Below are 24,217 nucleotides of genomic sequence, written 5' to 3' on the forward strand. Positions count from 1 at the left end.
GTCGGTATTTTTTCGCTGCCGTGGCCACTGATGTTGCGTTGGAAGATGCCTCCAATATGGCCCCAGTTTCTGAGAGCACTGCCCGATGCCCCAACGTGGCCGCAGCATCTTATACGCGTTGCTGCGTAGGAGGCACTGAGCGCATTTGTGCAGGCCCAGGTCTCACGCCACCGGCGATGTACAGTGTGTACAGTATCAGCCCCTGGTGTGTGCAATACACCGACACATTACACTCCTGCCACATAGAAACATTTATTCAGCAACAAACACAATAACAGAACAATGTACTGAGATTCTCCCCGTGCAGTAACAGACAGGCCGCGTGTGAGTATACTGGTGCGCGGCTAATGACATACGCAGCAATGTAACGTTAGTGTGTGCTGCTCCCTGCTGGCCAGTCCGGGTATACACAGCCTGCGTGCAGAATGTGCAGTCTGTATAAGAGGCCTCTGTCACTAACCTGCCCCCAGCAGGAGACAGGGGTAACAGCAAAGCATTACTGGCCCTTCTGTGGGTAGTGTGTAACAAGGAAAGGTGTCATGGTGAGGTAATGGAAGAGTTATTTCATGGTGAGGAAAGTCATCCCCTAATAATAGTATGGGAGAGGTAGGGTCACTGACGGCGGCCCATCATTACTCCCAGGATACACAGAAGCATCCCCTGAGTGTGAGTATCACAATCCAAAACTATACCGGTGTGTTAATAGGCTCCTCACAAATAATGAACCCTAGTGTGTAAGTGTGCGTGTTCAGGACAGACTAGATGGGCCTAGTGGCTCTTATCTGCCGTCACATTCTATGTTTCCATGTATCCCGTAGCAGTGAAGTTTTCCTGTGGTGTGGTGCCGCCCACTTCACCCCCCAGCAGGCCCGCTCACAGGGTGCAGCTAAGGGGCGCTGCAGTATGCTGTCCAGGCCAGTAGGGGGAGCTGTAGCAGAAAGATGGGAGCCCTCCTGATGGCCGAGCTGTGGACTGGTGACATCATTTCTGTAATAAAATCAGACAAGACAATTAGACACGGCGGGAGAGGTCAGCTGCCAAGTCCTCTCAGTGGAAAGATTACATGCAGAGGGGAGATTTATCAAAACCATAGCAACCAATAAGAATCTAGCTATCATGTGTCTGGTATATGCTATATATGATAGCTACAATCTTAAACATCCTAGTGATATTTGGTGGACCCCTTTTATTGAAGTAAACCTTAGTTACCTTCTATACCAGTAAATAAAGACACGGAGACATGATTTTGGCAGAAAAATTGCTAGCTATTTATTTGACCCTAACCATAGCAAAACCTGTAATTGGGAAAATTTTGTTAAGATGCCGAATCAGCCGGCATAATGGTGGCAGAAAAAAGAACGGCTCTATTAAACTATTGGTAAACTTAAATTGGTAAACTGACCGGAACCGTCCAGCACCCTATCCAAACCGGTAATAGGTGTCAACACAACCCCCACAGTGACTTCCCACCGCTCCTGGGTGCCCTGCCGCTGCCTCCCGGATGGGTGGTCGAGCGGCCATTAAGTCGATGGAGGTGAGTGCACCTAAACCATATAACACTGAAACTTACTACCTATAAAAAACCATACAACTACAAACTGCCGTTCTTTTCCGCCTATAAATAGCCAACGAATGAAAACAGCTAATCAATTAACCGCCAATGCACTCCGCGTCAAACAAAACAACCTCTACCCTTAGGGCGGGAGGGCGGGAAGAAATTTCAGCAAGCAAAGAGACCTAAAATGGCCACTCCAGCCTATATATACCTTAACCCTCCCCCTTTCCTAAGGCTGTACTACCTCACAGCTAGGTCCACCCCTCACAGGATGTTTAACCCATTCCTCTCCTATGTTAGTCAATTCTCTCTCCTAAACATCCTAGTGATATTTGGTGGACCCCTTTTATTGAAGTAAACCTTAGTTACCTTCTATACCAGTAAATAAAGACACGGAGACATGATTTTGGCAGAAAAATTGCTAGCTATTTATTTGACCCTAACCATAGCAAAACCTGTAATTGGGAAAATTTTGTTAAGATGCCGAATCAGCCGGCATAATGGTGGCAGAAAAAAGAACGGCTCTATTAAACTATTGGTAAACTTAAATTGGTAAACTGACCGGAACCGTCCAGCACCCTATCCAAACCGGTAATAGGTGTCAACACAACCCCCACAGTGACTTCCCACCGCTCCTGGGTGCCCTGCCGCTGCCTCCCGGATGGGTGGTCGAGCGGCCATTAAGTCGATGGAGGTGAGTGCACCTAAACCATATAACACTGAAACTTACTACCTATAAAAAACCATACAACTACAAACTGCCGTTCTTTTCCGCCAACAGCGAAGGACTCCATCCCAGAGTCCTCGCACCGCCACCATAAACTACCCTAACTCCTGCAACACTAGGAACAGATCCTCCAGGAAAAACATCATCCCCTCATTGGATAGATGCACACCATCAGGCCGAAAAAGGTGTTTGTCTCGGAACCGAATCTTAGGGTGGCGAACGACTTTACCTCCGTGGGCCAAGACCCACTTCGCCACCGCCCCATTCACCTTTATCCTGGCCTCATCTATTACGCGTCCGTCCTCCACACCTCGCCAACTCAACCTTGGCACCATCAGGGAAAATACCAATATACAATTGGTCCATGCTGCGGCCACCTTTGCCAGATCTTGTATCATGGCCCACCGTAGCTCCAAGGAAGTCCTCTTCCCTAGGTCGTTGCCACCTAAGTGGACAACCAAAACCTTGGGAACTCCATGCTTCCTGGCCTGACTGACTAGTCTACTCAATAGATCTGTCCACATCATACCTCGCCAACCAAGCCATCTGATTCCCTGACCTCTAGGAAACCTCTGAGAAGTATCAGAGGCCAAAAACCTTGCTGCCCAGAAGACATACGAGTGGCCGACCACCCAAACGGACAAGCCATCAGCGAAACAACCTGAATGGAAGGAAAAAGGGGTAAAATGTGTTACTATAATTCTACGCCCTAGCATGTATTATGTTAACCTGAAGGATCTGCCAAAAGAAATTTTTTTTTTATTGTTTCCTAATGTCGCAGTAGTCACGGCCTAGCCGATCTCCCGAGCTCCTAGCCAATTTGAAGTAAAAGCATTAAGACATTAAGGGAAAGGCAAAAGAATCAAAACGAAATTAACAAGGGGGGGGGGGGGTATAAAAAGGGGTAAAACATGAAATAACTCAGCTGGAGGTGAAAGCATAAAAACCTGCTGAGGGACTTTGATTAGAACAGATTAGCCGAATTAAAGATTAGAATTCAGTCCGTCAAGTCAGGCAAAAATCGCAAAATAACTCCAGACCCCCGCTGCCGGCTCACGCCCGCAGCGGCAAGTGGCTAATCCCTGAGTAGGATCACACACGGGTAAACGAACCAACATACAGCGAACATAACATATGCATAACACCAAGCAAAACATTATCTTACTCTAACTTATTGATGCAAGCTACGCTTAAGCAAAGTATCTCAGGCGACGGGGCGAATGTACCGCTTATAACAGGACGACTTCCATCGTCCCACCGCCTGGATTTGGGCTCCCGAAAAACCCGCGGCCGCTGCCGCCGTAGCAGCCCCAATGCGGAAGGAGTGTGTACCGAAGTGGGAGGGGGAAAGGCCCATGCTCGTCAGACAGCGACCCATCATCCACCGAAATTGGAACTTCGTTACTGGCAGCCCGTCATAGTGCAGCAACCACGACCCCCGACAGTCGGGCCTCACTGCCTCATATTGTACTGCCAACCGTACTGGGCATATGCTCTCCTCAAGTGCCGGAACCAGGGTGACCCATCGGCCCTTCCCCACCTGGTCCGTCTTAGAGCGTCGCAATCTGCACAGCAAGGACCTCCCACTCACCACTACGTCCTCTACTAGCATGCGCGAATCAGTTTGCTTAGAAGGCGCTACCAACTCCGATATCCTAAAGGCGCCGTGGTAAGCCATAGAGAACGCCAATCTAAAAAGCAGCGATTCAAACATAGATGATGCGATGGCTCCAACCGACCCAATGATGCCTGGCAGCAACGCCGCATCAATGGGCCGCCTTCTGTCAGGCGGCGTAGGCGCCACGCGCGCTTATCCTTTCATAGCCTTAAGCAGAATGCCACTTTTCGTCAAATCGGGAACACCCTTAATTCTGCAGAAGAATGCAATGCCAGCCAAGTACCGGGACACCACCGCTCTAGACCTACCCGAAACATAAAGCTGCCAAATAAAAGAAAGCATCATCCGATGCCCGCTCTTACCTCGTTGCTTCCGTCCTCTAGCAAATTCTTCCCATTCGCCCCAGGCCTGCTTGTAAGCCTTAAGCGTGGATGGCGCTACCGAACGTAGTGCTAGACCTTCCAGTCCGGCTCGATGACCTGCCAGACATAACCGGGACAATGAAAACCTTGTTCCTCGGCTTCAGGAGCCAACCAGTAAAACCTCTCCCATTGCCCTCGTGATAGCGCGTCAGCGACCCCATTCTCTAAACCCGGTACGTGTTGTGCCCGGAACCACACGTTCCTGCGCAGGCAAGTAAGCAGCAACTGCCCTAGCACCCGAAGCACTACCAGCGATTTTGCCCTCTGGTTGTTAATCGCGTGCACCACGCCCAGATTGTCGCATCTGAACAGGATGCGGCGATGCGCTAGCCGCTCGCCCCAGATTTCCAGCGCAACCATGATGGGAAAGAGTTCCAGGAGCAGAAGGTCCTTAGTCAAACCCGCCTGGTGCCAGCCCGCCGGCCATGATGCCGCGCACCAAGATCCCTCAAGATAGCAACCAAAACCGGAGGCTCCTGCCGCGTCGGTGAAAAGCTGCAATCTGGCGCTGTCGACCGTTGGTGCCTGCCATATGCGCACACCGTTGAAATCCTCCAGGAACGAGGCCCATACAGCCAGATCCCTTTTTAACTCAGCGGGCAAGCGTACAAAGTGGTGCGGCCTAGCACACCCCGCGGTCGCTCTTTCTAACTTCCGGCAGAAAACCCTGCCCATCGGGATGACCCGACAAGCAAAGTTAAACATGCCCAGCAAGGATTGTGCCTGCCGCAGCTTAACCTTGCGCGAACCCATGAATTGGCCAATGGCTTCGCGAAGCTTAGCCACTTTGTCCAAAGGAAGGCGACATTCGCCTGCCACCGTGTCGATCTCGATTCCCAGAAATGAGAGGCAAGACACCGGTCCCTCCGTTTTGTCCTCGGCCACTGGCACTCCGAAGTGACAAAACAAAGCTCGTATACTGAAAAGCAAGTTGCCGCACCGTGGCGAATCCGCCGGCCCTGTACAAAGGAAATCGTCGAGGTAGTGGGCAACCCCGTGCCCACCCGACGAAGACTCCACGCACCAATGCAGGAAGGTGCTAAAACGTTCAAAATACGAGCATGAAACAGAACATCCCATCGGCAAACATTTGTCAATGAAATATTCCGATCCAATCCGGAAACCCATAAAACGGAATGAGTCCGGATGGAGGGGTAGCAACCGAAAAGCGGATTCGACGTCAATCTTTGCTATGAGGGCCCCAGCGCCGTAGCTGCGGACCAAATTAAGCGCCTCGTCAAATGACTGATACACTACCGAGCAATGACCCGGAGGTATAGCGTCGTTGACCGAGGACCCCGCTGGGTAGGAAAGGTGTTGGATCAGTCGGAAGGAACCGGGTGTTTTCTTGGGGACCACCCCCACCGGGGAGATGACGAGACCCGCCACTGGGGGTGTTGCAAACGGCCCCTCCATCCTGCCCAGCCTGACCTCCTTATCGACCTTTTCCCGCAACACTAAAGGCAAGGCCCGAGCAGACTGGAGGTTCCTCTGTGCCCGAACTGTAACATCGCTCGCAACAGGCAAGCGGAAACCAAAACTAAAACCTTCGTATAAAAACCTGGCATCCTCCCTATTCGGATACCAATCCAACCATTTACTCATAGCCTTTAACCTAATTGGCGTTGGCGCCCTGTGGGGCGCCCCCGCCGGGTGCCCCTCTCGAGTAGGATTGCTTAGAACGGGGACCCTGCCGAGTATTCTTGAAGCAGGAGGAGGCAGGGTGGGAACCCCCGCAATGGAGGCAAGCGTGACGGAACCGACACTGCTTGCCGTAGGAACATGCAGCGTTGTTAAACGCGAAACATAATCCTTTCGTTGCGGGCTGTTTCCCAGCCCGGACGGCCGACTTACCCGGCTTGGCCGACCCGCCGTCCGCGCCGGGCGCATGGGCGGACGGCCCAGCACGGTGTCCGTCCGCCCCTGCGCTCCGGGGCTCCTTGGCCTGCTGCGAGGCCCTGGTGACCTTAAGCCATACCTCCACGTCCTTGAAACCGAAGTCCATAACGTGTAACCCGTCCTGCTTCTCTCTGAATTCCTCATCATACCTACGCCATTCGTCACCCGCCGACGTGCGTTGCATATCGTGCACGAGATGCAGGTACCGAATGACATTCATATGTTCGTCTGGCCTGTCTTCAAGGTAGCAAGCCGCGAAAACCCAAAACCCCGCCAGCCAGTTATCAAACGTGCGGAACGCCTCGGCCCCTATGCCCTTCTTAGCGGTTGCCGCCTTAAACTCTTTTTTAGCGTCTTTAGTCAAGACGAAGACATCTACGTAGTCCCCCCTGCGAATACTCTTGCTGCAGCTATCCCTAAGCCCCCGCATGACAGCGGTATATTCGCAGCGGACCATGCCTGGCAAGTCGCGTCGCTTCCTGGCCTTGCGAGATTCTTTGCTAAGCCGCCTTCGCCTCTTACGCCTCTCCTGTTGCCCAGCCGCCTTCTTGGCGTATTTAATCGCCCTTTTCTTCGCCTTTGTCGCACTACTGACGTCGGACTTTGCCGAAGAAAGGGAAGAGGAGGAAGCAGAGGAAGAAGAGGAAGAGGAGGAGGAAGGGGAAGAGCTGCGCGAACCCGAGGGCGTACTAGAAACCGACCCCCATTGCTCCGCCTCACCTGAAGCCGTAGATTGGTCAGATCCAGACTCCTCAGTCGCGACATATGTAACATCCTCGTCCTCCGATTCCGACACCCTTGCATCCGCTTGAACATCTGTGGGCAGAAAAGGGGGAGGGGACCCGGACAACAAAAATGGCGTGCGCCCAGCCCGACCTAAGGCCGGCGTGCGAGGTGACTGCAAACTCTCGTCCCGCCTTGGCTGTAAATGCAGCTGCGCTGCGGCCGCCCCCAGCTCCCGGCACGCGCGTGCAACCCTCTGGGCGGCTGAAAAGGCACCTGCGCCCGCGCCGTCCGCCGCCTCCCTGGACCCGCCCTCGAGCTCCGGGGCCGCGGCGAGCGGACCCAATGCCGCCACCACCGTGGCAAGGGCCGCCGCGAACGCCCCGGGCGGTTCAGCGTGACCTTGTAACGCCGCGTCGTCACCTGATGACTGCCTTGCCGGGGGCACGCGGCGATTAGAGCCACCGCTGGGCATAGGCAACCCAGACCCATCTGGCCCGCGGCCAGGCCGGCCCCGGGGGGGGGGGGCAAATAACGCCAGGGTCTCTAAAAATGGGTATACTTCCGGACCCACCCCGCCCCCCTGGAGTGATGCCTGACCTCTGCTCTAACCCCTCACTGAGGCCCACCCCCCGCCTGACGGAGCCAGCACCGCCAGCAGGGTTGGCCCCGCGCCGTGAGGAAATAATTGCCCGTGGTACTGGGTCCCCAGCACCACTGTTATAGATCACCCCACTACCTGGTTGATCCCTGCCAGGCCTCCTCCCCCCCCTCGTCGCGCCGGACTCCGGCCGTAACGAAGAGGGCTGGGGGGACACGGAGGGCTGCGGCGCCGCTGCGCGCACTAGTGCGCGAGAGACGCCGCCAGAGCCTCGTGTGGGCGCGCGCGCACGCTGTGCGCGCGCCCCACCACTTGCTGCCTGAGCGCCCACAGCTGCGGTCTCTCCCAGAGCACCCGCCGGCAGGCCCAGGCTCCTGGTCGATCGCGTGCTGGGCACCGCAACAGGCCCAGCCCGGATCGTAGCGTTCTCCCGACCGGTTCCCGCCCCCCGCCTGAGGCCTCTACCCGGCCCCGGCAAGAGAGCGGGTGCGGGAGCTACCAGAGCGGATGCCGAAAGGCGCCCGGCAGGGCGCGCCGACGCGCGCCCGCAAGCGCCCGTGTACCCGGCACCCCTGGCCGACCCCGGAGGTGAGGGCTGTTGGTCGCCCCACTCCGTGTGGCCAGACTGCCCAGCCGCCCTGGACCGCCGAGTGCGCCCTCTCGTAGAGGGGGACCCATCCATCTCCCCAGCGGAGCGGGTTCTACGCTCCGTACCCCTAGCTCTCAGAGGGGCCCCAGGGGAAGAAATGGCCACATCGGAGCCGGGCACCCCTGCCCCGGGGCCAGCCTCACCAGACAGGTAACGGGCTGGGGCGCCAGCGAACCGGCGTGGGCGGCTGGAGGCCATGCTTTCAAGTTAAATAAACTTGTAAATTTAAACGAATGAAATTAAATTCGAATGAATTTAAATGAAAATCTGCCAAGCAGTACTCACAAGAAATTTCAGCAAGCAAAAGAGACCTAAAATGGCCACTCCAGCCTATATATACCTTAACCCTCCCCCTTTCCTAAGGCTGTACTACCTCACAGCTAGGTCCACCCCTCACAGGATGTTTAACCCATTCCTCTCCTATGTTAGTCAATTCTCTCTCCGACTGGTTGCTAAGATTTACCAAACCCATAGCAACCAATAAGAATCTAGCTATCATGTGTCTGGTATATTCTATATATGATAGCTACAATCTGACTGGTTGCTAAGATTTACCAAACCCATAGCAACCAATAAGAATCTAGCGATCATGTATTTGGTATATTCTATATATGATAGCTACAATGTGACTGGTTGCTGAGGGAAGTGTCCTCTCTAGAGGGTTATACACATCTGACCCTGGAGTATCCTCAGCCCTCACCATGACATTTAGTATATATGGCTGTTCTCATGTAGGCACCAGCTGAGAAGGCCTGAGCGCAGATACTGTGTATGGGACCTGGCCAGATAATTGTGCTAGTTGGGATACTTATCCTGCACATTGGGAGACAGATGCCCTAAACCGGACCAGCCCCCATCCCCTCCCACCCATCACCACAGCAGAGGTCCAGCTCTAGAAGCAAATGTCTAGCATCACTCGCTAGATGACAGGTCAGTGTACAGGAGACATGCCTGGGGTCCGGGCAGGTATGGAATACCTGGAAATCATGGACACTGTCCTAATGTACGTGGCAAATATTTTGCATCTAACAGTTGTGAGTATTGTCCAAGCTGACAGCTACAAAGAAGAATTAAACATTACTATATGTAAACAGTCCCTTGTTTGCTAAAACATATGTGCAACAGAGCTCATGGTATCATCATAAGAACCTGCAAAGTCTCCAGAGCTAGCTATAGGGCCTCCATAGCAACTGGTGGCATCTTCATAGCAACCAGTGGTCTACAGAGGAACTAGTGGAGACTTTAGCGCCATCTGTTGGTGCATAGGTACATTTGGTTGCTAAGAGGTCTTTAAAGCAACCAATGGTTTTTTTTTTTTCAATTTCCCACTGGTGGGGTGGTCATAGCCACTGGTGGGGTGGTCATAGCAACTGATGGGGTGGTCATAGCAACTGATGGGGTGGTCATAGCTGCTTTGTGGGTGGTGATAGCAACTGGTGGAGTAAGTATCTCTAACTTCATAAAATGGGTAACCTCTGTATAGTATCCTGGTGTAAAACCAGTGCTGCAGATATTCCCTGCTATAGCCACAGGCCTGAGTCATACCTGGTGAATGAAGCTGGACTTTGGCGGCACGGCTTCTCTTGGTGGTCAGTGGGTACCAGCTGTTATCCGGATCCTGGATCCACTCGCTGGCCTGGCAGTAATATTCAGCTTGGTCTGAGGCCTGCAGTCTGTACACTGTTAGCTGGTACCAGGTGGCTGACACTTTCTCCAGCCTCATCTCACCAGCCTGCTGGCGTCCGAGGAAAGTGGGCCCAGCAGACACAACGGATTGCTTGGAGAGGCTGAGTACTGACTGTGTAGAGTCCGTATGTCTCTGATACCAGGTGACAGAGAAGTGTATGTGCTGGCGGGTTCCAGAGGAAACCTCACAAGTCATGGTCAATGAGTCGTCTTCATGAAGAGTCAGCTCCTCTGGTGACAATAACCGTACCCGTAGCAAGTCTGGGATCACTGCAGAGAGGACAACATAGAGACCAGATAAACAGAGAGAAGGCCCAGGTGTGGTGAGAAATAGATGTAGCTGGTGATGGTGGGGATGGTATTGAAGAAACAGGAAGAATCACAGGGACACAGTATTGTACGTAATAGCAGCAGCTACTGTTTGTTTCTGCATCAAACAACTGTGGAAAAGACGGATGATCTATCAGCATTGCTGAAAGCACAGATTGGCCTAAATGCCAACAGGCACTGTGCACAGGAACATATGGGAGAAGGGGTTATATAGGGTAAGAGTAGTCGTTATAGGGAGTAGTTATATGGTGTTATAGAGAGGGTCATAGGGGATAATAGGAGATACAGTGGTGCTTGAAAGTTTGTGAACCTTTCAGAATGTTATATATTTCTGCTGAAATTTGGCCTAAACGTACATATGAGAACCAAATCCAAACAAATGACACATAGAAATTATTATTATCCAATATCACATATATCTGTGAGTCAGGTATTATCAGTTTATGGGATGACGATCTGGTGTGAGTGGACAACCTGTCTTTTTAAAAGAACGGGGATCTATCAGAGTCTGATGTTGACAGCACACATTTGTGGAAGCGTATCCTGCCACGGACAGAGGAGATGTCAGAGGACCTCAGAAGAAGAGTTGATGCTCATCAGGCTGGAAAGGGTCACACAACCATGTCTAAAGAGTTTGTCTCCACCAATCAACAGTCAGACAGATTTTGTACAAATGGAGGAAATTCCAGATTATTATTACCCTCCCCAGAGTCATTGGAGATAATAGGAGTTATGTCGCTTAATAGGAGGTGTTAAAGGGAGGGGTTCCATAGAGTAATAGGAGGAGTTATAGGGAGTAGGGATTATATAGAGTAATAGGAGGAGTTATAGGGAGTAGGGATTATATAGAGTAATAGGAGGAGTTATAGCGAGTAGGGATTATATAGAGTAATAGGAGGAGTTATAGGGAGTAGGGATTATATAGAGTAACAGGAGTTATAGGGAGTAGGGATTATATAGAGTAATAGGAGGTGTTATAGGCAGTAGGGATTATATAGAGTAATAGGAGTTATAAAGAGTAGATATTATATAGAGTAATAGGAGGAGTTATAAGGAGTATGGATTATATAGAGTAATAGGAGGAGTTATAGAGAGTAGGGATTCTATAGAGTAATAGGAGGAGTTATAGGGAGTAGGGATTATGTAGAGTAATAGGAGGAGTTATAGGGAGTAGGGATATATAGAGTAATAGGAGGAGTTATAGGGAGTAGGAATTATGTAGAGTAATAGGAGGAGTTAATAAGATTTTAAACCTACCGGTAAATCTATTTCTCCTAGTCCGTAGAGGATGCTGGGGACTCCGTAAGGACCATGGGGTATAGACGGGCTCCGCAGGAGATAGGGCACCTAAAAAGAACTTTGACTATGGGTGTGCACTGGCTCCTCCCTCTATGCCCCTCCTCCAGACCTCAGTTAGAGAACTGTGCCCAGAGGAGATGGACAATACAAGGCAGGATTTAGCAATCCAAGGGCAAGATTCATACCAGCCCACACCAATCATACCATGTAACCTGGAACATACATAACCAGTTAACAGTATGAACAAAAACAACAGTAACGGTCCAAGACCGATGTCAACTGTAACATAACCCTTATGTAAGCAACAACTATATACAAGTCTTGCAGAGTTTCCGCACTGGGACGGGCGCCCAGCATCCTCTACGGACTAGGAGAAATAGATTTACCGGTAGGTTTAAAATCTTATTTTCTCTTACGTCCTAGAGGATGCTGGGGACTCCGTAAGGACCATGGGGTTTATACCAAAGCATCCAATCGGGCGGGAGAGTGTGGATGACTCTGCAGCACCGACTGAGCAAACGCTAGGTCCTCATCAGCCAGGGTATCAAACTTGTAGAATTTAGCAAAAGTGTTTGACCCTGACCACGTCGCCGCTCGGCAAAGTTGTAAAGCCGAGACGCCTCGGGCAGCCGCCCAAGAAGAGCCCACCTTCCTAGTGGAATGGGCCTTAACCGAATTTGGTACCGGCAATCCAGCCGTAGAGTGAGCCTGCTGAATCGTATTACAGATCCATCGAGCAATAGTCTGCTTCGAAGCAGGAGCACCAATCTTATTGGCCGCATACAGGACAAACAGAGCCTCTGTTTTCCTAATTTTAGCCGTTCTGGCTACATACATTTTTAAGGCCCTGACTACGTCCAGGGATCTGGAATCCTCCAGGTCACCAGTAGCCACAGGCACCACAATAGGTTGATTCATATGGAACGACAAAACCACTTTAGGCAAAAATTGCGGACGTGTCCTCAATTCAGCTCGATCCACATGAAAAATCAAGTAGGGGCTCTTGTATGATAGAGCCGACAATTCTGACACTCGCCTTGCTGATGCTAAGGCCAACAACATTACCACCTTCCAGGTAAGAAATTTCAACTCAACCTTGTTAAGCGGTTTAAACCAGTGAGATTTTAGGAACTGCAACACCACGTTCAGGTCCCATGGTGCCACTGGAGGCACAAAAGGGGGCTGGATGTGCAGCACTCCCTTTACAAACGTCTGGACTTCTGGAAGAGAAGCCAATTCCTTCTGAAAGAAAATCGAGAGGGCCGAAATCTGTACCTTAACAGAGCCCAACTTCAGGCCCATATCCACTCCTGTCTGTAGGAAGTGGAGAAAACGACCCAGATGAAAATCTTCCGTAGGTGCATTCTTGGTCTCACACCAAGACACATACTTTCGCCAGATACGGTGATAATGTTTTATCGTCACCTCCTTCCTAGCCTTTATTAAAGTAAGGATGACCTCATCCGGAATCCCCTTTTTCGCTAGGATTCGGCGTTCAACCGTCATGCCGTCAAACGTAATCGCGGTAAGTCTTGAAATACACAGGGCCCCTGCTGCAACAGGTCTTCCCTCAGAGGAAGAGGCCAGGGGTCTCCTGTGAGCATCTCTTGTAGATCCGAGTACCAAGCCCTTCGAGGCCAGTCTGGGACAACGAGTATCATCTGTACTCTTCTTCGTCTTATGATCCTCAACACTTTCGTGATGAGAGGAAGAGGAGGGAACACGTAGACCGAGTCGAACACCCACGGTGTTACCAGTGCGTCTACTGCTACTGCCTGTGGGTCCCGAGACCTGGCACAATACCTCCGAAGTTTTTTGTTGAGGCGTGACGCCATCATGTCTATTATTTGAGGAGTTCCCCAAAGACGTGTTACGTCTGCAAAGACTTCTTGATGAAGTCCCCACTCTCCTGGATCGAGTGCATTGGTGAACTGACACCCTTTTCGGTTTTAGCAGTTCTCTGACCATGTTCTGGATGTCTTGGGCTTTCTCTATTGGAAGGAAGACCTTAATTTGTTCCGTATCCAGTATCATACCTAGGAACGGCAGTCGAGTTGTCGGAATCAACTGTGACTTTGGTAGATTTAGAATCCAACCGTGTTGCTGGAGCACTCTCAGAGAGAGCGCCACACTGCTCAGCAATTTCTCTATTGATCTCGCTTTTATCAGGAGATCGTCCAAGTATGGGATAATTGTGACACCATGCTTGCGCAGGACCACCATCATTTCCGCCATTATCTTGGTGAAAATCCTCGGGGCCGTGGAAAGTCCAAACGGCAACGTCTGAAATTGGTAATGACAATCCTGTACAGCGAATCTCAGGTATTCCTGATGGGGGGCATATATGGGGACATGAAGGCACGCATCCTTTATGTCCAGAGACACCATAAACTCCCCCTCCTCCATGCTGGCTATTATCGCTCTGAGTGATTCCATTTTGAATTTGAATCTTTTTATGTACAGGTTTAGGGATTTCAGATTCAAAATCGGTCTGACCGAACCGTCCGGTTTCGGGACCACAAATAGGGTTGAGTAGTAACCTCTTCCCTGCTGGTGCAGGGGAACCTTGATTATCACTTGCTGTATACACAGCGTTTGAATTGCAGCTAACACTACATCCCTTTCCGATGTGGAAGCTGGTAGGGCCGATTTGAAAAATCGGCGCGGGGGCACCTCCTCGAATTCCAGTTTGTATCACTTTGTAACCCTGGGAAACTATTTCCAACACCCAGGGATTCAGGTCCGAACTGACCCAGGCCTGACTGAAAAGTTGAAGACGTGCCCCCACCGGTGCGGACTCCCTCAGGGGAGCCCCAGCGTCATGCTGTGGGTTTTGGAGCAGCCGGGGAGGACTTTTGTTCCTGGGCACCTGCCGAAGCAGGTGCTCTCTTGCCTCTGCCCTTACCTCTGGCGAGGAAAGAGGATCCCCGACCTCTTTTGGACTTGTGCGACCGAAAGGACTGCATCTGATAGGGTGTTACTTTCTTTTGCTGTTGGGGAATATATGGTAAAAAATTTGATTTACCTGCTGTAGCTGTGGAAACCAGGTCCGTCAGCCCATCCCCAAACAATACATCCCCCTTATAGGGTAGTACTTCCATATGTTTCTTGGAATCCGCATCACCCGTCCATTGGCGAGTCCATAAGGATCTTCTCGCTGAGATAGCCATGGCATTGGCCCTAGAAGCTAGCAATCCAATGTCCCTTTGAGCATCCCTCATAAATAAGACTGCGTCTTTTATATGGGCTAGAGTTAAGAATATAGTATCCTTATCCATATTATCAAATTGAACTGTCAGCTCCTCTGTCCAAGCTGCAATTGCGCTACACACCCATGCCGACGCAATCGTCGGTCTTAGCACAGCACCCGTATGAGAATAAATACCCTTTAAGGTAGTTTCTTGCCTGCGATCTGCTGGGTCTTTAAGGGCCGCTGTGTCAGGAGATGGTAGCGCCACTTTCTTGGATAAGCGCGTCAGGGCCTTGTCCACAGTGGGGGGTAATTCCCAAATCTCCCTGTCCTGCTTAGGGAAATGGTATGCCATAAAAATTATTTTGGGGATCTGCAGCCTCTTATCCGGAGTCTCCCAAGCTTTTCCAAAGAACTCATTTAATTCATGAGATGTGGGAAAATTAATAATCTGTTTCTTTTCCTTAAACATGTGTACCCTTGTGTCGGGGACCGAGGGTTCATCCTCAATATGCAACACATCCCTTATTGCCACAATCATACACTGAATGGTTTTAGTCACCCTAGGGTGCAATTTTACTTCGTCATAGTCGACACTGGAATCAGAATCCGTGTCGGTAGTAGTGTCTTGTGTTAAGGGACGCTTTTGAGACCCCGACGGGCCCTGTGAGTCGGTCCAATCTGAGGATTGACCGCCTGATGTCCCCCCTAAACCAGCCTTATCAAGCCTTTTATGTGAAGATGCCACACTTTCATGCAACGTATGCCACATGTCCATCCAATCAGGAGTCGGCACAACCGACGGGAACACACCACTCATTTGCTCCACCTCCTCCTTGGAGAAGCCTTCCGCCTCAGACATGTCGACACACACAGACCGACACCCCACACACACAGGGATTTACCTATAAGGGGACAAAACCCCAACCAGGCCCTTAGGAGAGACAGAGAGATAGAGTATGCCAGCACACACCAGCGCTTAAAAGCACTGTAAATTATATGACCAGATAGCGCTTTTCTATATATAATATGCCAATTCCCACTCACTGCGTCGCTAATGTGCCCCCCTCCTCTTTTTTCCAACCTGGGAAGCTCAGCAGGGGAGAGAACAGGGAGCCAGCGTTTTCTCATGCAGCCTCTGTGGAGAAAATAGCGCTGGTTAGTGCTGAGGATCAAGCCCCGCCCACCCGACGGCGGGCTTCGGTCCCTTCATCATATATTAATAAAATGGCGGGGGTCCGCGGATTTACTGTCCCCCAGCCTAATCCACCTTATTTATGGCCAAATCGAGGTTTATTGCTGCCCAGGGCGCCCCCCCCCCCCCCTGCGCCCTGCACCCTTCAGTGCCTGCTTTGTGTGTGTGACTGGGAGCAATGGCGCGCAGCTCACCGCTGCACGCTTACCTCATGAAGATCTGATGTCTTCTGCCGCCTGAAGTCTTTTCCTCAATACTCACCCGGCTTCTATCTCCGGCATCTGTGAGGAGGACGGTGGCGGCGCGGCTCCGGGACGAACCCCAGGTGAGACCTGTGTTCCGACTCCCTCTGGAGCTAATGGTGTCCAGTAGCCTTAGAAGCAGTGCCCAACTTTACAAGCCAGCTCTGCTTCTCTCTCCTCTGTCCCACGATGCAGGGAGCCTGTTGCCAACAGGACTCCCTGAAAATAAAAAACCTAACAAAATTATTTTTCCACAGAAAACTCTGGAGAGCTCTCTGCAGTGCACCCATTCTCCTCTGGGCACAAGATCTAACTGAGGTCTGGAGGAGGGGCATAGAGGGAGGAGCCAGTGCACACCCATAGTCAAAGTTCTTTTTAGGTGCCCTATCTCCGGCGGAGCCCGTCTATACCCCATGGTCCTTACAGAGTCCCCAGCATCCTCTAGGACGTAAGAGAAATAGGGAGTAGGGATTCTATAGAGTAATAGGAGGAGTTATAGGGAGTAGGAATTATGTAGAGTAATAGGAGGAGTTATAGGGAGTAGGGATCATATAGAGTAATAGGAGGAGTTATAGGGAGTAGGGATTATATAGAGTAATAGGAAGAGTTATAGGAAGTATTGATTATATAGAGTAACAGGAGTTATAGGGAGTAGGAATTATATAGAGTAATAGGAGGTGTTATAGGCAGTAGGGATTATATAGAGTAATAGGAGTTATGAAGAGTAGATATTATATAGAGTAATAGGAGGAGTTACAGGCAGTAAGGATTATATAGAGTAATAGCAGGAGTTATAGGGAGTAGGGATTATGTAGGGTAATAGGTGGAATTATAGGGAGTAAGGAGTATATAGAGTAATAGGAGGAGTTATAAGGAGTATGGATTATATAGAGTAATAGGAGGAGTTATAGGGAGTATGGATTATATAGAGTAATAGGAAGAGTTATAGAGAGTATGGATTATATAGAATAATAGGAGGAGTTATAGGGAGTAGGAATTATGTAGAGTAATAGGAGGAGTTATAGGGAGTAGGGATTATATAGAGTAATAGGAGGAGTTATAGGGAGTAGGGATTATATAAAATAATAGGAGGAGTTATAGGGAGTAGGAATTATGTAGAGTAATAGGAGGAGTTATAGGGAGTAGGGATTATATAGAGTAATAGGAGGAGTTATAGGGAGTAGGGATTATATAGAGTAATAGGAGGAGTTATAGGGAGTAGGGATCATATAGAGTAATAGGAGGAGTTATAGGGAGTAGGGATTATATAGAGTAATAGGAGTTATAGGGAGTAGGGATTATATAGAGTAATAGAAGGTGTTATAGGCAGTAGGGATTATATAGAGTAATAGGAGTTATAAAGAGTAGATATTATATAGAGTAATAGGAGGAGTTATAAAGAGTAGGGATTATATAGAGTAATAGGAGGAGTTATAAGGAGTAGAGATTATAATGAGTAATAGGAGGAGTTATAAAGGGTAGAGATTATATAGAGTAATAGGAGGAGTTATAGGGAGTATGGATTATATAGAGTAATAGGAAGAGTTATAGGGAGTATAGATTATATAGAGTAATAGGAGGAGTTATAGGGAGTAATAGCAGGAGTTATAGGGAGTAGGGATTATATAGAATAATAGGAGGAGTTATAGGGAGTAAGGATTATATAGAGTAATACTAGGAGTTATAGGGAGTATGGATTATATAGAGTAATAGGAGGAGTTATAGGGAGTATGGATTATATAAAGTAATAGGAGGAGTTATAGGAAGTATGGATTATATAGAGTAATAGGAGGAGTTATAAGGAGTAGAGATTATATAGAGTAATAGGAGGAGTTATAGGCAGTAAGGATTATATAGAGTAATAGAAGAATTTATAGGGAGTAGGGATTATATAGAGTAATAGGAGGAGTTATATGGAGTAGAGATTATATAGGGTAATAGGTGGAATTATAGGGAGTAAGGAGTATATAGAGTAATAGGAGGAGTTATAATGAGTATGGATTATATAGAGTAATAGGAGGCGTTATAGGGAGTATGGATTAAATAGAGTAATAGGAGGAGTTATAGGGAGTAAGGATTATATAGAGTAATAGTAGGAGTTATAGGGAGTATGGATTATATAGAGTAATAGGAGGAGTTATAGGGAGTATGGATTATATAGAGTAATAGGAGGAGTTATAGGGAGTAAGGATTATATAGAGTAATAGGATGAGTTATAGGGAGCAGGGATTATATAGAGTAATAGGAAAAGTTATAGGGAGTAGGGATTATATAGAGTAATTGGAGGAGTTATAGGGAGTAAGGGTTATATAGAGTAATAGGATGAGTTATAGGGAGTAGGGATCCTATAGAATAATAGGAGGAGTTATAGGGAGTAGGGATTATATAGGAGTAATAGGAGGAGTTATATGGAGTATGGATTATATAGAGTAATAGGAAAAGTTATAGGGAGTAGGGATTATATAGAGTAATTGGAGGAGTTATAGGGAGTAAGGGTTATATAGAGTAATAGGATGAGTTATAGGGAGTAGAGATTATATAGTTTAATAGGAGGAGTTATAGGGAGTAGGGATTATATAGAGTAATAGGATGAGTTATATGGAGTAGGGATTATTCAGAGTAATAGGAGGAGTTATAGGTTGTATGGATTATATAGCGTAACAGGAGGAGTTATAGGGAGTAGGGATTATATAGAGTAGTAGTAGGAGTTATAGGGAGTAGGGATTATATAGAGTAATAGGAGGAGTTATAGGGAGTAAGGGTTATATAGAGTAATAGGATGAGTTATAGGGAGTAGAGATTATATAGTTTAATAGGAGGAGTTATAGGGAGTAGGGATTATATAGAGTAATAGGATGAGTTATATGGAGTAGGGATTATTCAGAGTAATAGGAGGAGTTATAGGTTGTATGGATTATATAGCGTAACAGGAGGAGTTATAGGGAGTAGGGATTATATAGAGTAGTAGTAGGAGTTATAGGGAGTAGGGATTATATAGAGTAATAGGAGTTATAGGGAGTAGGGATATATAGAGTAATAGGAGGAGTTATAGTGAGTATGGATTATATAGAGTAATAGGAGGAGTTAGAGGGAGTATGGATTATATAGAGTAATAGGAGGAGATATAGGGAGTATGGATTATATAGAGTAATAGGAGTTATAGGGAGTAGGGATATATAGAGTAATAGGAGGAGTTATAGGGAGTAGGGATTATATAGAGTAATAGGATGAGTTATAGGGAGTAGGGATTATATAGAGTAATAGGAGGAGCTATAGAGAGTATGGATTATATAGAGTAATAGGAGGAGTTAGAGGGAGTATGGATCATATAGAGTAATAGGAGGAGTTATAGGGAGTAGGGATTATATAGAGTAATAGAAGTGAACAGAGAAGTAACGTAGAGTAATAGATGGAATAATATCGGGATGCAGATAAAATACCAGCTGCGAGATCCTGGCGTTCAGGAGACCGACACTGGAATCCAAACAGCTGGTTAAATACCGCTGGACGGAATCCCAACCTCCGCAGGGTGTTCCCACTGGGTTTATGGGTCCACGCCACTAGCCGAGTGGAACATAACCTGTGGCGAGCGCATCGATCCTGCGAGGGGACTCGCTGCCGGGATTCTGACAGATGGGATGCCGATGTCGGTATACTGAGAGCTGGAATCCCATCTGCCGGTAAAACATACCGATTCCATTACATCGCCTTCTAGGGAGTAATAGGGGTTACAGAGAGAGGGTCTATAGCGTAATAGGAAGTATTAGACACATGGTTTGAGTAACAGGAGTTATAGGGAGCAGGGATTATATAGAGTAATAGGAGGAGGAGGAGGTGTAAGTAGTGAAAAGAGAAGCAGCATGGAGTAATAAGTGAGTTATATCGCCTTCTGAGGAGTAATAGGAGTTATAGAGTGAGGGTCTATGGCCATGAATGGGGTACAGTATGGGGGGGTATAGTATGGGGGTTATAGTATGGGGGGGGGGTATAGTATGGGAGGGGTATAGTATGGGAGGGGTATAGTATGGGAGGGGTATAGTATGGGAGGGGTATAGTGTGGGGGGGTATAGTATGGGAGGGGTATAGTATGGGAGGGGTATAGTATGGGAGGGGTATAGTGTGGGGGGGTATAGTGTGGGGGGGGTATAGTGTGGGGGGGTATAGTATGGAGGGGTATAGTATAGGATGGGGGGTATAGTATAGGATGGGGGGTATAGTATAGGATGGGGGTATAGTATGGAGGGGTATAGTATTGGGGGGTATAGTGTGGAGGGTATAGTGTGGGAGGGGTATAGTATGGTGGGGTATAGTATGGGAGTGGTATAGTATGGAGGGGTATAGTATGGAGGGGTATAGTATGGTGGGGTATAGTATGGGAGTGGTATAGTATGGGAGTGGTATAGTATGGAGGGGTATAGTATGGAGGGGTATAGTATGGTGGGCTATAGTATGGGAGTGGTATAGTATGGAGGGGTATAGTGTGGGAGGGGTATAGTATGGTGGGGTATAGTATGGGAGTGGTATAGTATGGAGGGGTATAGTATGGAGGGTATAGTATGGGAGGGGTATAGTATGGGAGGGGTATAGTATGGTGGGGTATAGTATGGGAGTGGTATAGTATGGAGGGATATAGTATAGTATGGGGGGTATAGTATGGGAGGGGTATAGTGTGGGAGGGGTATAGTGTGGGAGGGGTATAGTGTGGGAGGGGTATAGCATGGTGGGGTATAGTATGGGAGTGGTATAGTATGGAGGGGTATAGTATGGAGGGGTATAGTATGGAGGGGTATAGTATGGGAGGGGTATAGTATGGTGGGGTATAGTATGGGAGTGGTATAGTATGGAGGGGTATAGTATAGTATAGTATGGGGGGTATAATATGGGAGGGGTATAGTGTGTGTGGGGGGGGGTATAGTATGGGAGCTTGTGAATTACCTGTCAGGCTGACGCTGGTGCTGTAACCCCCGTAGTAGCTGTAAGCTGTATTTGGGGCGTAACATTCATACTCGCCCGCATCTTGTGCCCGCAAGTGGGTGATGTGAAGTCGGGAGGCGTCGTCTCCCACACTCTCTAGGTAGATCTCCCGCCTTACCCTCACCCGATCCCTGTATATGGTATAGGAGAAGTGAGGGTCCACAGAGCTGACAATCTGCATCTTCTGTGTGGGCGAATGAGCGGGAAACATGGACCACTCGAAGCCCCCCACGGTATGGCCGCTGGCGTTACACCAGATAGAGACAGCAGAGCCCTGTGTCCGGATCAGGGCGTCTGGGGTGTCATGTACGTTGTGCTGAGAGAGACTCCGGCCTGGATGGGGGACAGAGGAAAAAAACATATGTGGCTCCCTTCACACATTATATTCATATCAGGCGTCCACAGGTAGATGTAAAAATGGGGAAAAGTCCAGATCTGGGCATTTGTGGCTTCATGTGAGCATTGCTTTCATATAATGGACTGGTTAGGGTTAGGCCAGTGTGCGGCGCTTCGGGACAATAGCAGGGGGCCCTGGGTTGGTTGTCCAGGACCAATTCACATTATTTATGGTCAATGTAATAGGTGCTGGTGGCTCAGTCATAACATATGTGGACACAGAAGCAAGTCCTGTCCCTCGCCACACAACTGGTGACATATAAACACAATTTAAATGAATGTAATATTTCTATATTTCCCAATAAAAAAACATTTGGCCTAGGGAACAGGTTCACAAACTCTGTCCTCAGGACCCCACACAGTGCATGTTTTGCAGGTCACCCAGCAGGTGCACAGGTGTATCAATTACTCATTGACACATTGGTAAAGGTCCACAGGTGGAGGTAATGATGTCACTTGTGATTCTGTGAGGAGACCTGGAGAACATGCACTTTTTAGGGTCTTGAGGACTGAGTTTGAGAACCTGTGGCCTAGGGGTGCCGTAAAAAGAAAACCTGATACTCTAGGGCAGTGGTTCTCAACCTTGGTTCTTAAATATCCCCAACAGTTCATGTTTTCCAGGTCACCTAGCAGTTGAACAGGTGCATTCATTAATCACTGACACGTCTGAAAAGACCCACAGGTGCAGCAAATTATTTATTTTGCAATCTTGTGAGGAGACCTGGAAAACATGACCTGTTGGGGGTACTTGAGGACCGAGGTTGAGAACCACTGCTCTAGGGCATACCTCCCAACATGTCCCTCTCCAGGAGGGACACTGCTCTGCTTCTGGACTTCTCTCTTAAAGTATGATTGCCCTCACCTGTGCTGAAACACCTTTCGTATCCATTAACCTGTTTAAAACGGGTGATCTTCTGTATGCCGGCGGTCGGGCTCCCGGCGCTCAGTATACCGGCGCCGGGAGCCCGACACTTATTTTCCCTCGTGGGGGTCCACGACCCCCATAGAGGGAGAATAAAATAGCGTAGCGCGCCACCGTGCCCATAGCGTGGCGAGCGAAGCGAGCCCGCAAGGGGCTCATTTGCGCTCGCCACACTGTCGGTAAGCCGGCGGTCAGCCTCCCGGCGCCGGTATGCTGGTCGCCGGGAGCCCGACCGCCGGCCAGCCGTAGTGAACCCGTTTAAAACAGGTGCTAGCAATCACAAATTAAGAGAAAATTCCAGAAGCAGAGCGTGGTGTCCCTCCTGGAGAGGATCATGTTGGGAGGTATGCTCTAGGACAGTGGTTCTCAAACTCGGTCCTCGGGGGTACACACAGTGCATGTTTTGCAGGTAACCCAGCAGGTGCACAGGTGTATTAATTACTCACTGACACATTTTAAAAGGTCCACAGGTGGAGTTAATTATTTCACTTGTCATTCTGTGAGGAGACCTGCAAAACATGCCCTGTGTGGTGTCCTGAGGACCCAGTTTGAGAACCTGTGCTGTAGGATGCTGTGGTTCAAAAAGTTTGGGAACCACTGGGTTAGGTTAAAATGAGGAAAAAAACACGTTGATATGTGTGTTTCAGCATTTAAATGCCGACCTACATGCATGTTGTCATACCAAACCATAGGGTATATTGTGGAGGCTCTACTCACCTGTGTATAAGAGGAGTGTAGGGGCTGTGCTCACCTGTGTATAAGAGGAGTGTAGGGGCTGTGCTCACCTGTGTATAAGAGGAGTGTAGGGGCTGTGCTCACCTGTGTATAAGAGGAGTGTAGGGTGGGGGCTGTGCTCACCTGTGTATAAGAGGAGTGTAGGGTGGGGGCTGTGCTCACCTGTGTATAAGAGGAGTGTAGGGTGGGGGCTGTGCTCGCCTGTGTATAAGAGGAGTGTAGGGTGGGGGCTGTGCTCGCCTGTGTATAAGAGGGGTGTAGGGTGGGGGCTGTGCTCACCTGTGTATTAGAGATGTGTAGTGTGGAGGCTGTGCTCACCTGTGTATAAGAGGGGTGTAGTGTGGAGGCTGTACTCACCTGTGTATAAGAGGGGTGGAGGCTGTGCTCACCTGTGTATAAGAGGAGAGTAGGGTGGGGACTGTGCTCACCTGTGTATTAGAGGAGTGTAGTGTGGAGGCTGTGCTCACCTGTGTATAAGAGGGGTGTAGTGTGGGGACTGTGCTCACCTGTGTATTAGAGGAGTGTAGTGTGGAGGCTGTGCTCCCCTGTGTATAAGAGGGGTGTAGTGTGGGGGCTGTACTCACTTGTGTATAAGAGGAGTGAAGGGTGGAGGCTGTGCTCCCCTGTGTATAAGAGGTGTGGGGGATGTACTCACCTGTGTATAAGAGGAGTGTAGTGTTGAGGCTGTGCTCACCTGCGTATAAGAGGAGTGTAGGGTGGAGGCTGTGCTCCCCTGTGTATAAGAGGAGTGTAGGGTGTAGGCTGTACTCACCTGCGTATAAGAGGAGTGTAGTGTGGGGGTTGTGCTCACCTGCGTATAAGAGGAGTGTAGTGTGGGGGTTGTGCTCACCTGCGTATAAGAGGAGTGTAGTGTGGGGGTTGTGCTCACCTGCGTATAAGAAGTGTAGTGTGGGGGCTGTGCTTACCTGTGTATAAGAGGAGTGTAGTGTGGGGGCTGTGCTCACCTGTGTATAAGAGGAGTGTAGTGTGGGGGCTGTGCTCACCTGTGTATAAGGAGTGTAGGGAGGGGACTGTGCTCACCTGTGTATAAGAG

At 49.1% G+C, this 24,217-nt stretch overlaps 1 protein-coding gene across 1 annotated transcript in view; it reads right to left on the reverse strand.

Annotated features, from left to right (window-relative positions):
* Positions 1–238: 238 nt before the first annotated feature.
* LOC135030817 (immunoglobulin superfamily member 3-like) overlaps positions 239–24,217 on the reverse strand; it is a 29,740-nt gene continuing 5,761 nt past the window's right edge. Inside the window, exons 2-5 of the mRNA XM_063953964.1 lie at positions 23,146–23,208; positions 21,072–21,443; positions 9,740–10,150; positions 239–987 (exon numbers count right to left, since the gene is read on the reverse strand). Of these exons, the coding sequence (XP_063810034.1) occupies positions 887–987; positions 9,740–10,150; positions 21,072–21,443; positions 23,146–23,208 (947 nt within the window). The 3' untranslated portion in view covers positions 239–886. The remainder of the gene's footprint in view (positions 988–9,739; positions 10,151–21,071; positions 21,444–23,145; positions 23,209–24,217) is intronic.

This window comes from Pseudophryne corroboree, chromosome 2 (assembly GCF_028390025.1).
Source record: "Pseudophryne corroboree isolate aPseCor3 chromosome 2, aPseCor3.hap2, whole genome shotgun sequence".
In the NCBI taxonomy this organism is placed as follows: domain Eukaryota; kingdom Metazoa; phylum Chordata; class Amphibia; order Anura; family Myobatrachidae; genus Pseudophryne; species Pseudophryne corroboree.